At 48.8% G+C, this 15,047-nt stretch overlaps 1 protein-coding gene across 1 annotated transcript; it reads right to left on the bottom strand.

Moving 5' to 3' along the window:
* Window positions 1-177: 177 nt before the first annotated feature.
* On the bottom strand, window positions 178-14,924 carry LOC135804479 (zinc finger protein 830-like). Its single transcript, XM_065318360.1, has 13 exons — window positions 14,702-14,924; window positions 13,128-13,227; window positions 12,033-12,158; window positions 7,860-7,922; window positions 7,141-7,216; window positions 5,357-5,417; window positions 4,883-4,955; window positions 3,209-3,254; window positions 2,499-2,529; window positions 2,008-2,065; window positions 1,543-1,620; window positions 865-941; window positions 178-364 (listed from the first exon to the last, which is right to left on the bottom strand). Exons 1-13 carry the CDS (start codon window positions 14,794-14,796, stop codon window positions 178-180), a joined length of 1,071 nt encoding a protein of 356 aa, XP_065174432.1. The 5' UTR covers window positions 14,797-14,924.
* Between the last annotated feature and the right edge of the window lie 123 nt (window positions 14,925-15,047).

Below are 15,047 nucleotides of genomic sequence, written 5' to 3'. Positions count from 1 at the left end.
GGCCGCTTGACTTCTCAACGGATTTCAATGTCCGCAACAGTGCTAGTAGTGTACACCCAATCATTTCGTGGGTACTCAAACTCCGGTGCCGCAGAAAAAAGGACTAAAGGAGATTGAAGAATTAGCCAAGTAGAGCTAGCTACATACTAGTAGTCGAGTTACAGACTGGTGACATTGCTAGGGCCTCTCTTTGCATACCTTTCTGGAAACTTTCTTGGCTCTCCAATCGAAGTTGTCGTCGTCGTCACTTGAAGCCGACTCGTCGCTCATTTTCTCCTCCTTGGCGGCCTGGCGGGCAGTGCGTGCTTCCAGTAGTTTCCGTTGCATGACCTCTTGCAGGGTGTCGACTCGTTGAGCAATCGCACTACGTCCAACAAATGCATGGACATGTATCACTATAGGTATCCACTCATTCAAATCTTTACAACATGGTAGATCTGGCTCTAAAGGTGGAGAGATTATGCTGAACGCATTTGCCCCTGCTGCATATGCGTGTGCCTGTGTGTACTCGTACAACCTAAAACAGCCCTTTCGTATGTTCAGCAAATGAAGGTACGCCATGCGTACACCACTTGTAGTTAGTGTCTCCTTTGGACAAAAATAGAAACCCACAGCACTCCGGATACGAGGAGTATTGTCAGTACAAAGCCCATGCTCTGCAACTACGTACTCTCACACACATGGGTCATCTATGCATTTCGGTACAAGCACATGCAGTGCAGACTCCTAATCATCACAACACACCATACCACTGCATGTGGTTCCCAGAACTAGTAGTCGCAAGAACAGTTCCTATTTGGTATTGAAACCCCTCAGTCACACACACCAAAAGAGCATTATTTTTATATCAATCGCATCTCTCACAGTGTCTCGTGCAGCTCCATGTAGTGCCTCTGGTCCTGCGCTTCATCATCATCCTGATCCATCAACACTTCAGACTCCTGCAGGCCATTGCATAAGACCATACAAGAATGCCGGGCAACTGTTATCAACAAGGCAAGCTTACACAGATACACAATACAACCCTACAGCACACAGCTTACGTCATCCTGACCTGAGCAAGGCAGAGGGAACAAGCCATTGGACACAAAAACAAAAAAACAAATGTCACGGTTTGCGTGACACTTGGCTGGAGGCTGAGTTTTCCAAATCAGTAGGAACGCCACCACCCTCTACGGATCAAGGCACAGGTGCAGCTCCTAAGCGGTGGCAGGTGAGTAGATCAGACCCACCACAAAGTAGTCAAAGATCGAAAATCCCATTCGTTGCATCCATGCTTGGACACAAGAGTAACTTTAAAACATCACAGGAAAAGACTAGCTCCACGCAACACAAGAGTAATTCACGTGTATGTAGATCTCCCTCGAAGTAGTACATATCCGTATGAAAATATGTACTTCAAGTGCAGCTTCTGCTTTCTGTTTCCTCCATGCCCATCCGACCCGCCACACACAACAACGAAACTGAACTGAGAGTTCTACATAATTTCTTGACAAGACGGAGACGGACAGACAAGAAGACCGGACACGACGAGGTACCTACCTGATTTGCTTTGAGAATAGCTTGCTGGAACTTTTCGTACTCAGCCACCTGTGGATCAACATACTCAATCTTCCGTGCCTATCCCAGAACAGACAGACAAAAAGAAAAGAAGAAAGGGAATGTAAGTAGGCAACAAGGAGAAGAAACAGAAAGCAGAAGCTGGACAAATACTAGATTTCAAAAGATGGGTCCTTCAGAATCCTCACCCGCGACAACATTCAACCACCAACGGATCAATCTACTTCGAAGTGGCTCCACACGTTTGCAGCACACTCTTTCTGACCGAAGATAACAGCACTGTGCATTCAGGGTATTGCAATGCGTCGGGATTGCTACAGAAAATTGCAGCAAGTGACATAAGCAGAAAAATAAGTGGCAACACGGGTGAGGTGGGTGGGGACGACCTTCAGTAATAATTGGCTTGGGTCTAATCTATATGTATTGCCCATTCAACAGACAACTCACTTTGGCGTCTTGCTTTTTGTCATCGAAAAACCCTTCAGGAAGCTTCTCCTCAATAGGCCTACGGAAACAGAGATGCATAAGATGCAACTGTGAGAGGCATGCACGCACACAGTGAGTCCAAGAAGAGCAGGAACCATCCTCTGCACGAGTGTGAGCAGGACCTGACAGAGCTGCGGCTCCTCTTGCGACCTCTGCACGCAAATGAATACCACATCATCTAGGATTACCGTACGCAGGGCGTGCTCATCATTCCACGCACAGCAATGGCTGGGACCACTGCCACTGGGCTCAAATCAAGGAGGCATGCATGACGTACACAACAAGACATGCATCTCACGGGAAACGGTACGACAACATGGGATTTCCAAGACCAAAAGACTGTGCACACAGAAAGTCTCTGTCTTCCTGCTCCCCACTCTTTCCCCAAAAACATTTATGTTGAATGTTCATAAAGCAACATGATCCACTGAGCACATCCCTGTCTCCCTTACCTAGTATCACTGACTGATGCTGAATCTGCAGCTAGTTGAAAAGCAGGAAACACAGAGAGGCACATACGGTATTTTTTTAGTTTAAATCGAGACGCAGCTTGGACAGTGCAATGTGATTACCGGGTCGCCATTCGTTGGGCAAGCCAATTTTCCTCATGAAGCAGTCATACGTCGCGAGTCCTCAGTCAAACTAGTCCCTGGGTATGTTTCATAGACAAGCACCGACTGTAATATAGTGATATTTTATCACGTCCTCCTTGGAACATACTCGCGTTTCCAAGCAGGACTTAAAACTGCTTCCTTCTGTTTCTCATGCAAGCTAGCATGGCAGGATGGTCTACTCTCTCTCTAAGGCCAAGACTGAGAAATGAATACAAAATAAGTTGGTTACAAAAAGAAATGTTTTCCAGTTGGATACGCACAAAGGGACTACTTGCCTAGTTCACTGTACACCCAGTACTATTCACCCCGCTTGCCCCGAGCCCCGTGAACCGGTATCCATCTGAGCAAGCAGTTTGCACGTTCCCAGGGGTACAGGTCAAGTGTGGATCAGTTGAGTCCTGTTTTGGGAAACGCCTGATTGTGGATGATACAATCTACCGTCAGACAACCCTAGCCAGTCCCATAGCAAGTGGTACAACGTACCACCATCTCATGCATTCATTATCATCAGAAAAATAATGCCATACTATAAGCAGACCTCTACTGACCTTCTGTTGCTGTTTCTGCTGCTGCTGCTGCGTCACTGCTAGATGCCTGCAGAAATAGATAGGAGACATACATGAATGTGCACACATACTTACGCTTACACACTGTATACATATGCCCATCGTTGAAGCGAACAAGCTATGTTAGAACAAACTATGTTAGATATAGCAACGTGTGCTGGGATTACACCATTCAACAGCTTGCAAGGCTGATAAATTGACTGCCACCAATCTTAGCCTGGTCTACATCACACAGCTGATTGAAGTGACTTTTCCTGGCCAGTGAATCCATTATTTTTTTTATTTTTTTTACACACACCACACCACATACTCCGACATGCACTGGTTGTTGGTAACCACCCAGGAGAATGAAAGAATAGTTAGGAGAATGAGACAGAGAAGAAAGACGTGCGCGACCATTATTGTCGGGAATTGAAACCACCGCAACCAATCGAGAACGCGCACACACACACACACACACACACACACGAACAGGCGCCGCATGCACTCCCCCCCCTCCCCCCCCCTCCCCCCCCACACACACACACATCACCTCATCAAGCCGGTCTAGTTACAACATACACATTAGGGGTGAAACGAGTATCTATTTTGACCAATCGATCACTCATTCATAATATTCGATCGAGAATCCGATTATTTGGAGTATTTTATCGAAATTCAAAAGCGCTAGATTTGTGAGTTCTCGACCAATTCGGAAGAAATTACCGTATTTTCCGGGGTATAAGCCGCACTTTTTTTCGCTAAAAATCGGACCAAAATCGCCCCTGCGGCTTATACACCGAATATGCTTGCGCGAATGAATGCTTAGCATACATCAGTATGGATGCTGACGTCATGTGACATGTCATTCGACTCAGCTTCGCGCCTGTGTTGCTATCCCGGCACTTTTACTAGTTTTAGTGCATCAGTGGCAGCGAGACTGAAGATAGTGCAGATGACATGGAGTGATCTGTAGTCAACACAGCAATACACCAACATCTCTGCAGCAACCTGTGGTGCACTAACACTTCATAATCTGATCTAACATGGTATTTAGCTCCATAACCATAATAAATTTGTAGAAAGGCCATTTGTCAATGAGTGTGAAAAATCTTGGTTTGTGGGTGCGGCTTATACTCCGAATACCAACTTTTAGTCAATATTTTGCCTCAAAAAGGGGGTGCGGCTTATACCCCGGTGCGGCTTATACCCCGGAAAATACGGTATCTGTGAACATAGAACAAAAGTCGCCAACGTCTTGTACAGAGTGTAAAGTAACGATTTTCACCCGTACTTACATTATCTCAAAACAAAATAACGTTACTTGCCGTGGTGATCGCATCGTCCAAGTCATAAAATACTGACTCAAAGGCACGAATAATGCATGCATACCAGTCGATGAGCAGTTGTTGTTGTTGTTGTTTGGCTTTATTGACAGTACAACAGGAGTTTTTGAAAAATAGAATGCCAGTACTAAAAAAAAAAAAAACGATCGAGTGCAAAATTTCGAATACTCGCTCGTTTGAGATTTTCGAACGAATACTCGAATATTCGAACTAATCGTTTCACCCCTAATACACATAAAAGAACAATCGTCAGTATGGCATCAGCATTCACCCAGCTTGAAACACGGTTATTCCAGATACAATGTACAACGGTACTCAGGTCTGTACTCACATCAGGAACACTGACAGAGTCACTGCCTTCGACACCGTTATCAAAGAACCCAGCCGGTAGACCTGAAGACGCCCTGAAACGAAAGACGACGCACACGATGAAAGAAAGTCAATGTGCGGTGAATGCAAACACAACCGCACGATAGTATACTAGTAATGCATACATGAAAACAGACATGTGCACCTGACAAAGGATAGAGATGCGTAATGCTCTGGGGGTGCCTTAATGGCAACGCCAGAATGGTGTAAGTCACTACTTCCAAGTATAATTATAGGTCTTGGAATCTACTTGCACAGGCGGCGAGAGAAGCTGTTTCCACTGTGTCATGATCCAAGCTATCACCGGACGGCCTTAGATAGTTAGAATCTCAAAGAACGCCCTAAATTACCAATGCTACCCTGACTAAAGCACAATGCGAGATGAACATAGTCAGTCGAAAACGAGCAAAAACACAATGGCAACTCAAGCACCTACTTAGCTGGTGCCGCTGCTGCTCTTGTTGCTGATGATGATGCCGCCGATGTGCTACTCTCCACTGATTAGGCAACGCACGTCACATACAAACAATGGAAAGAAGAATAGGAGGTGAGAGAAGTGCCAAAAACGCACGTTCCACAAGCAATACAGTCATGTAGATACTAAGTTAGTACACACACAAGGCACTGCACAAGGCACTGCACAAGGCACTGCACAAGGCACTGCACAAGGCACTGCACAAGGCACTGCACAAGGCACTGCACAAGGCACTGCACAAGGCACTGCACAAGGCACTGCACAAGGCACTGCACAAGGCACTGCACAAGGCACTGCACAAGGCACTGCACAAGGCACTGCACAAGGCACTGCACAAGGCACTGCACAAGGCACTGCACAAGGCACTGCACAAGGCACTGCACAAGGCACTGCACAAGGCACTGCACAAGGCACTGCACAAGGCACTGCACAAGGCACTGCACAAGGCACTGCACAAGGCACTGCACAAGGCACTGCACAAGGCACTGCACAAGGCACTGCACAAGGCACTGCACAAGGCACTGCACAAGGCACTGCACAAGGCACTGCACAAGGCACTGCACAAGGCACTGCAACTGAGGGAAGACATGTACAGTGAAACTGGACGACCGCTCAAGGGACCGTCAAAACGTGGTCTCTGTTACCAGGTGGTCTTCTTGTCCAGGGTCATTTGACTGGAATAGCATCCATTGGTCCTGGTAACAGTGGCCGTTTTAGGACAGGTGGTCGCCTTATCGGAGTGGTCGCACTAACAGGTTCTACTGTATACCGTGGAAGAAAACAAGAGGGTGGCAGTGACCTGAAGGAAACAAGAGAGTGGCAGTGACCTGAAGAAAACAAGAGGGTGGCAGTGACCTGAAGACAGCCATAGGGTGGTAGTGACCTGGACCGTAACAAACTGCGAGAGCACCCGACCAACTGGACCCCTCCATGGACGTGTTTGGAGGTGGAGCGGACGAGTGACAGGATTACGTTGTGCAGTCAACCCGTACTGACTTCACTTTCGAGCAGGAGAGAGCTCCACACAAGAAGAGTGGACTGATGCAGGGACAGATAACATTGTGTTGCTCCGGGGCTCTCTGGTTCTTACACAATATGATCTTAGTTGCACTTGGCCAAAAAGTGACCTTTCCCAGGCGGGGTGCTCTTGCGGTACAATGTACTACTAAAAATGCTATACACCAGTGGGTGGGTAGCACAGTCTTTAGAGCTGGTCCGCCCAAATGAAGATGGCCCAGCCAATATGATACTGTACAGATAGGGAGACCTTTACAGCTACTTCTCGAAGTGCGCACACAATGTTACACAGAACAGCATATGGCTGGTTGACTGACAAGTGGTTCTAGGCAAAGTCTGACCAACCAGAAAGGCTGCTAGCCCCCCCCCTGACCGGAATGTGCAACTGTACATGCTATGGCGTGGACAGAGAAATCCACCACGCGTTGCATGCACCATTGTGAGGGGATTACGGAAGCCACTGCCTGCAACTGGCAGTCTGGTACCGTGCTCGTAATGCATGTGGCTTGTGTCTTGCCACACCTCGACGTTAAAAGTGGCATGAACGGCGAAATGTGCACCAACAGCCGCCTTATTGTACACTCTAGTTTGTATACTCTCGGTACAGCACACACACATGTACGTACATGCCCAGAAAACAAAATATGAGGAGACAGGACTGGCCTGAAATGTCTGTAGAAAGTATGTGTAGCACTGTCATGGATAGGCACTGAGCGACATAATTATACCTTTCACACGCTTGCTGGAGCTCTCAGCTTCTGCCGGTGCGCTGTCATCCTCGCTGTCGTCATCATCGCTATAGTCCTGGATAGAAAACACACACGCATACGCACGCACAGACACACACACACGCACACACGCACGCACACACACACACACACACACACACACACACACACACACACACACACACACACGCACGCACGCACGCACACACACACACACACACACGCACGCACACACTGAATAATGAATAGCACTGGACCGCACCTTCTTCTCACCCCATGCAAGTGTGCTAGCAACCAGGGAGTAGTAAACTAGGTGTTTTACTTCTCCCTGCTAGCAACAACATCACCTGAGCATAATGTACAGAGGTTGGACCATGTCGTAAGTGCCAATCACAGGTACTGTAGTCAAATGAGTAGCAACTCAAGCCATCTACTACAGTCTACACAACCAGCCTATCCAATCACAGGGGCATCATTGCTATACAATGACCTACAGGCATGATCATCATAGCACAGTATATAGTGATTCATCACATTGCGTCGACAATCTACACACATCCTATACATAATAATATTGTCAATGCCAGTCAGACAGTCTCTCCAGCGCATTACACTTACATGTACAAGGAGTAAAGGACAGTGATTGATTTCTGGGTGAGAGAAAGAGAGAAAATGATTCGCCCGCAAACACACATACGGCCTAGAAAGTATAAACGCACCTGCACCAGGGCCGTGAATTTCCGCTTGTTTTGGTTCTGAGCCGAAGCCGCCGAGTGTGATGCCTGTGTGAGATGACAGGCAAACAAAGGTGAAGAGCACGGTTATCAGAAAACAGGTACGGGCCGCTTGCTTACTGACCATGTTGCTATGACACCATGACCTGAACGGACGTGCCCAGCTCTCCAAAACATAGTCATGCACAATGTGACATGCATACACGTACACATACATGTTACTGTTGTCACGACGGGTGTCGTGATTCTATTCCAGCTATACACATATGCAAACCAAGTCATCATATTACTACATGTACAGGAGTCGCGATCTGGCTTCACCTTTTTTTCTCCTCGTTTTTTCCCTCTTGCTCATGTTTGAATTTGCCGCGACGCCTTTGTTTCTCCAACCTTACATCATCCACCTACATACAACGTCTTTGTTCGCATCAGCAGGAATGAACCTGCAGGAGTGGTCTTCAAATTCCCCAGAATTTCTCCTGACCGTTGACCGTGTCGACCGGTCCACAACATCACCTCAGCGCTGTCTTGGCCTCCTCTGGTCTCCAGATGGAGGCACACTGGTCATCAACCCAGTTCAAGCTGGCATTCAACTCATCAACACGAAGCGACAGCTTCTGCAGATCATCGCGAAGTGTTTCGACCCGCTTGGGCTCATCACACCTGTAACCGTAGCCGCCAAGATTCTCTTCCAGAGCATTTGGCTCCTGAATCTCGATTGGGACGATCCCCTTCCTCCTGATATCTTGTCCCGCTGGCTCCCGATCACCAGCGACATCGATGCCGCCTGTGCTGCTTTGCTTCCCTGTTTCATCGGCTGTCTGCCAGACGCTGCTGACGTCCAGTACGAGCTTCATGTCTTCGTGGACGCTTCCGAAGCGGCCTGCGCCGCGGCAGCCTACCTACGCATTACAACGTCTCAACATACCAGCGTTCATATCATCTTCAGCAAGTCAAGAGTTGCACCTACTAAGCCGCATACTATTCCCCGTCTGGAACTTCTTGCTGCCGTCATCGGCTCTCGGATGATCACCTTTCTGCGGACCGAGTTACCACTCAACTTCTCTACCACCGTCCTTTGGAGCGACTCATCAACAGTTCTACATTGGCTTCAATCAACCCGACGCCCACCAACATTCGTTCACAACCGAGTCGCCGCCATTCAGTCCGTCCCTGATGTGGCAATCGGCTACATCCGTTCGGCAGACAACCCTGCCGACCTACCGTCCCGTGACATCCCTGCCGCAGCTCTCAAAGCGTCGTCTCTCTGGTGGCACAGCCCCAACTGGCTCCACCGCGCCTATGAAGTACCACCACTGCCGCCTGGGGAGTGTCTTTCAGAGTTTCCGAAACGTTCGGGTGACCGGTGCCTGGTGAACATGTCACAAAACAACAAAAAACCTGATGCATGCAAAGAGGTATTGCCCCCATTTGGCATTGATTGCACTCATTTCTCCTCCCTCGGGTCCTTAGTGCGTGTCTTTGCTCTGTGTCTGCGCTTTGTTTGCAGGTGGCGTGGAGCCAATTCACTGACTGGTCCTGTCACTGTCGAAGAGCAAGAACAAGCCAAGCTCATGTGGATCAAGCACGTGCAGGCATCAGAGTACGCCGATGTCCTCACCGCTCTACGCCAAGGAAAGCAGCAACAGCTCATCCAGCAGCTCAAGCTCTTCCAAGGCCCCGATGACGTCATCCGCTGCTGCGGGCGCTTGGAGAACGCTGACCTAGCAGACAGCGCCAAGTTTCCCGCTCTCCTGCCCCCCGCGCACCACATCACGCTACTTGTCATCCGGCAAGCGCATCAGAAAGTGCTACACAACGGTGTCGCGCAAACGCTCGCGCGAGTCCGCACGGAGTACTGGATACCCACTGGTCGCGCCGCGGCAAAGAAAGCAATACACAGATGTGTGACGTGTAAGCGCGTTCAAGGACTGCCATTTGCGACGCCCGACTTCCCGCAATTGCCAATGGAACGAGTCTCCAGAGCCACTGCGTTCACTAATACCGGCCTGGACTACTTTGGCCCCCTGTACGTCTTCGGGCAAGCAGAGCCACAGAAAGTGTGGGTGGCACTGTTCACATGTATGACGACACGAGCCGTCCATATGGAGTGTGTTGAACACATGACAATGTCTGAGTTCCTGCTAGCGCTCCGGCGCTTCATATCAAGACGTGGCGCACCCCAACTCATTGTGTGCGACAACGCGCCTCAGTTCGCACTGGCGCGAACGACCCTGGACACGGCATTCGAGACGTCGGTGCGAAGTGACGACCTTCAGCACCTTCTGACATCTGCCAGGATACGCTGGCGGTTTATCGTGCCTCTCTCACCCTGGATGGACGGGTTTTATGAACGCATGGTTGGGCTTGCAAAGCGCTGCCTGCGCAAGACCCTCGGCAACGCCCGGCTTCAGTTGTCACAGCTGGTGACGATGCTGAGCGAAGTCGAGGCAGTCCTGAATTCGAGACTGCTGATATACGTCGGTGACGACATCGCGGCTGTGCTGACACCATCGGCATTTCTCTGTCACCGGACTACGACAGCTCTACCACTGCCCTCGCCGGACAATTCGGACGACCCGGAGTACGTTCCGAACGCCACCCCAGCACACGACCTGGTCACCCTGTGGGCAAAGGGTGAGCGCTTGCTGAATGCCTTCTGGCAACAGTGGCGCAATGAGTACTTGCAAGAGTACATAACCCCCCCAGAGTGTGCAACTCCCACATACCCTGCTGTCCCGACAGAATTTCAAGTTGACGTCATTATTTATGACGCAATGCTCCTTGCACCAGTGATTTACAACATGTGTACGGGTGTCAACGCATCACACGTTTTTCTTTGCAATAATTTGTACAGGATCGATCGGCTTTGGTCAACCACAGGTTCCGGATTCGTCTGATAATCCGTGCATTGCATCATCAAAATGACGTCAACTTGAAATTCTGTCGGGACAGCACTGACCCATAGTGGAGTTGCACACTCTGGGGGGTTACTCTTGGTACTTGGCGGAACTGCGTGACCGCCATCAGCGACTTCAACAGCGTGGTAGAGCCACCACAGCGGCTCCAGCAGTCGGCTCAATTGTCTTGCTGGCTGATGACGCACCAAGAGCTACCTGGAGGCTCGCTAGGATTGTTGATCTCCAGGTTAGCGCCGACGGTCACATCCGGTCGGCGACAGTCATCACTGCAGACAAACGCCAGCTGAAACGCCCGTTGCGCCTTCTGTATCCTCTGGAATGCGAGGATGTAGCATCCGCCGCCGAAGCCGCACCCGCTGCCGCAGATACACTCGCCGCCACAGCCGCCACGCCGCCGCCTGGTCGTCCGCAGCGTGCAGCTGCTGCAAGGCAACGCCAGCAACTCCAGCAGCTAATCAACAGCGACAAGTTGTGAAGATGACTTGTTTGCCAGCATCATAGTTAAAATTTGCATTGTCTTTCTCTTTCCATCTATCGTCTCCCAATTTCTTATTTTCATATACATGTACTTGAGTAACTTCGTTCCGTCTTTCTGGGGGGAGTGTCACGACGGGTGTCGTGATTCTATTCCAGCTACTGTATACACATATGCAAACCAAGTCATCATAATTATTACTACATGTACAGGAGTCGCGATCTGGCTTCACCTTTTTTTCTCCTCGTTTTTCCCTCTTGCTCATGTTTGAATTTGCCGCGACGCCTTTGTTTCTTCAACCTTACATCATCCACTTACATACGTAGTACCTCGCGAGTTCACCATTCTGGGCTCACACCCAGACCACCGCGTGTCGACCACGACATGACATCCATCTTGTTCTTTTCTGTTGAGTTACTCTTTTTCCGTTTTCACCTTGGGGCAACAGCGAGTTCTCGCTCGTGCCATATCACTTCAAAGAAATGGAAACTGAATGACACAGAACAACAAGACACAAGGCTAGTAGTCGGTTGCAACTCTGAGTTTCATGCTGTGTACCATGCTCTGCCTCCCGCGGTATTGAGGACTCTCAGCACACCGGATGCATCCTCCGGTGTACATATTACTGTGATGCACAATACTCGCCAAACAAAATCCGGCCAGTGCTGCACAGTGCACTACGGCGCATGCAGCATAGGCCGGATTTTTCCGGGCAAATATTGTACAAATGCTGCATCCTTGAGAGACCAGCAGCACGCTTACCCCATTATCCCCTGCTACTGATCGAGCTGGCGCCTGCCGATTGTCCGGTGCACGAGCAGATGAAGATCCCACCGCCGATGCCGGTGCACTACCCGTAGCAGATCTGCTGCGCAAGGCTTGCAATTGCTGCGAGTGATACACATGACAGTCCAAACAGAAAACACCGTTTAATAGCTAAAGCAGTCACTGTGAGCAATGATTCCTGCCATACATCAGGTGATGAGCTCATAAATTCATAATATTCTGTAAAATCAACAAGTATTCGGTGCATATTTTGAGGCCTAAAATTTGTTGCAGCTGAAATATTTTGTTTGCAAGGTAGAAGGTACAGTGTGACAGAGTATACAGAGTATTTTTACTTTCACAGGCTGACCTTTTCATGCGGTCAAAAAGTGATTTAGCCCTCAGAGGCAGATCGCTTTGTGCGTATTTTTTCGGTGGCTTTGGGGCATCATGCATATGGAAACGCGCCGAAAAGGAAATTCCAACACGTACTTTTCAGTGTGCATTGCGTACTGGTTTGCATGCCAGTCACTTCGACTGGCGAGGTCAAAAATTAGCACTCGAAGGCGTCGCCCGGCCTAAAAATATTACAAGTAAAATACGACGTGTATTGCTATTTCGTATGAAAGTCTGACAGCACGTGTACAGTAAAACCTGTCAAGGCGACCACCCGGATTATGCAACCACCCGGATTATGCAACCACCCGGATTATGCAACCACCTGTCCTAGAAGACCACTGGCACTGCAGCCAGGACCAAGGGATGCTATGTCCAATCAAACGACCCTGGATAAGCAGACCACCTGGTAACAGAGGCCTAGTTTTGAAGGTCCCTTGAGCGGTCGTCTTGTGGACAGGTTACACTGTAGACAAGCACGGACCGCAAACGTACTGCGTACACGCGCCGGTAATGAACACAGCTGTACAGTATACTACGGCAAAGACTAAATTATTATCGTACACGGAATAAACTAAGACATCTTTTTCACTGGCCTGGCAAAGCGCAACCATCGCTGGTCCCTGCCTGCACGCTGCTACACCAAACAGTAAACGCACACCCATGATGCTATCGACTACTGTAGCAGTACGGTACCTGCTTGTGGGCACGGCCTTGGACATGGGCTGTCCAGACAAGATTGCTCTTCACCGGCGTGTTGCACAGCACACAGAACAGCTCACCGGCTGGCGAGTACCTGCACACACACAAAACAAATCCAACAGGTCATAGATGATTGTGCAACTGGTGCGCGGTGTTCGTGCAAATCGAGTTTTCACTTGCCGAGGCCTCTTTATCATGTACCCAAATCGAAAATGCTTTCGGTGGCGTGCTGCTTTTTCGGCAATGTTTCAGCTGGTGCAGTGCCGTGAACTAACGTTTTCATGACCACTGGGGCTGGGATGCACAGGAAAAGCAACTTCTTAATTTTGTTCAGGCTGAAAGTCTAACTTTCTCCTGTCTTACTCCAGTGTCAAGAACTGGAAAGAATCAATCCAAGGCCATTGTCCGAGGACCTGTGCAGATAAACTGGGGTTGTCTCAGATCGCTCCTGGTCTATAACAAAAACAATAGAGAAGCTCAACTCTTTCCGAATGGACTCCAATGGTCTATACATAATTCTCAGTAGTTGATTGGAGAATCAGCATAACAGTTGCCCCCAATTATTAAACCCAAAAATTCAAGCAACAAGAAGTAAGGAAAGGGTTTTCTCCCCACACTGGAGCTCGCGCTATTCCGCCGACTTGACTTGACACTTGACTGACTCACGACTGCCATCCAGAGCACACGAGCAGTCCACCGAGCCTTCGACTCGGCAAACCTGCAAGAAAGCACCACTCGGACTTCTCGTGTGCTCTGGATGGCAGTCGTGAGTCAGTCAAGTGTCGAGTCAAGTCGGTGGAATAGCGTGAGCTCCAGTGTGGGGAGCAAGCCCTTTCCTAACAATCATAGCCTAAGTCGCTACCACTATTTCGAACAAGAAGTATTAAAGGAGAAAATTAATGTGCTACAGTACTGTCGGTTGCCGAAGAACTGGGGGAGGGGTCAGCCTCCTAGCCTAGACCGTTCTTATTTTCATGTTTTACAGTCTATGCACAGTTGAGTCACTGTGTATACATTGGTATGCTGTGCTTGGTGAAATTCTAGGCTGGTCGTTCTTCGGCGCTCCGTTCTTCGGCGCCCGACAGTAGTACTGTATATCAGGACTCGGCTAGCATTCGCTTTGCTAAGAGCTGCCATAATGTGCATCCGTGGCTCCCGCTCGGCAACCACCGTCCAGTCAATGCACTCCGAGAGTTGGCTGTTGTGGAAGGGCATATGTAAGGCGTTGTTTGTCTTACTGAGTAGTTATTGTATTTTAATTGTATTTTAATCTGTATTAGGTGCTGCTGTAGTAAGTAGTTGTCGAGTGGTATTACATCACATACATAGTGTCACTCACACATTGTTTTTGCTTTTGGGTAACATATTTTTCCTATTCTGGTTTTCTGGGTTTGCATTTGTATGGCATTTTCATACACTGTGTTTCTTTTGCCCGTAAAAGAGGCTTGGGGAAATTTTCAAGCTACAGAATGCACATTTATTTATTATCTTGAATACGAAACGCAGCGCGATGGGGAGAACGATTAGCGAAAGCTCAGATGAAAATAATTAAGACTTATGCACATTACCTTGCCAGGGGGTCATTTATTTTTGCTTTTCCTTGAGCCTCGCGATGCTGTCGCATCAATTCGCGCATGGCGGCTTTGTCAGTAGAGCCTGCCATGATTCGATTTCAGATCTAAATCCACCCTTTCGTATACTAGTACTAGAGGAGCTAAAATTACCAGTATACAGTCCTGAATATGAATATGAGCGAAATGTACAAGCACTCCTCCTACTACTATTCGCAATTCCTGCAGTATTTTCCTTTTTGAAAAAAAATGGTTTGATGGCAGAAATATTTTCAAAATGATCACGTGCGCGATATGAAGCATGCACTGTATGTAGGCAGTGCAGTACGTGTGCTCTGCTCCT

This window comes from Sycon ciliatum, chromosome 1 (assembly GCF_964019385.1).
Source record: "Sycon ciliatum chromosome 1, ocSycCili1.1, whole genome shotgun sequence".
In the NCBI taxonomy this organism is placed as follows: Eukaryota; Metazoa; Porifera; class Calcarea; order Leucosolenida; family Sycettidae; genus Sycon; species Sycon ciliatum.
The sequence above is the reverse complement of the archived record's forward strand: the minus strand, read 5'-3'. Positions and strand labels throughout refer to the sequence as shown.

What these genes read in the sequence shown, in the direction of transcription:
- LOC135804479 (XM_065318360.1), bottom strand. Translation starts at nt 14,796, where the DNA reads ATGGCAGGCTCTACTGACAAAGCCGCCATGCGCGAATTGATGCGACAG. An exon ending in AATTCACGGCCCTGGTGCAG is followed by an intron (nt 7,217 to 7,859) that starts GTGCGTTTATAC and finishes TTTTCTATCCAG; the next exon opens with GACTATAGCGATGATGACGA. An exon ending in ACTCTGTCAGTGTTCCTGAT is followed by an intron (nt 3,255 to 4,882) that starts GTGAGTACAGAC and finishes CTATTTCTGCAG; the next exon opens with GCATCTAGCAGTGACGCAGC.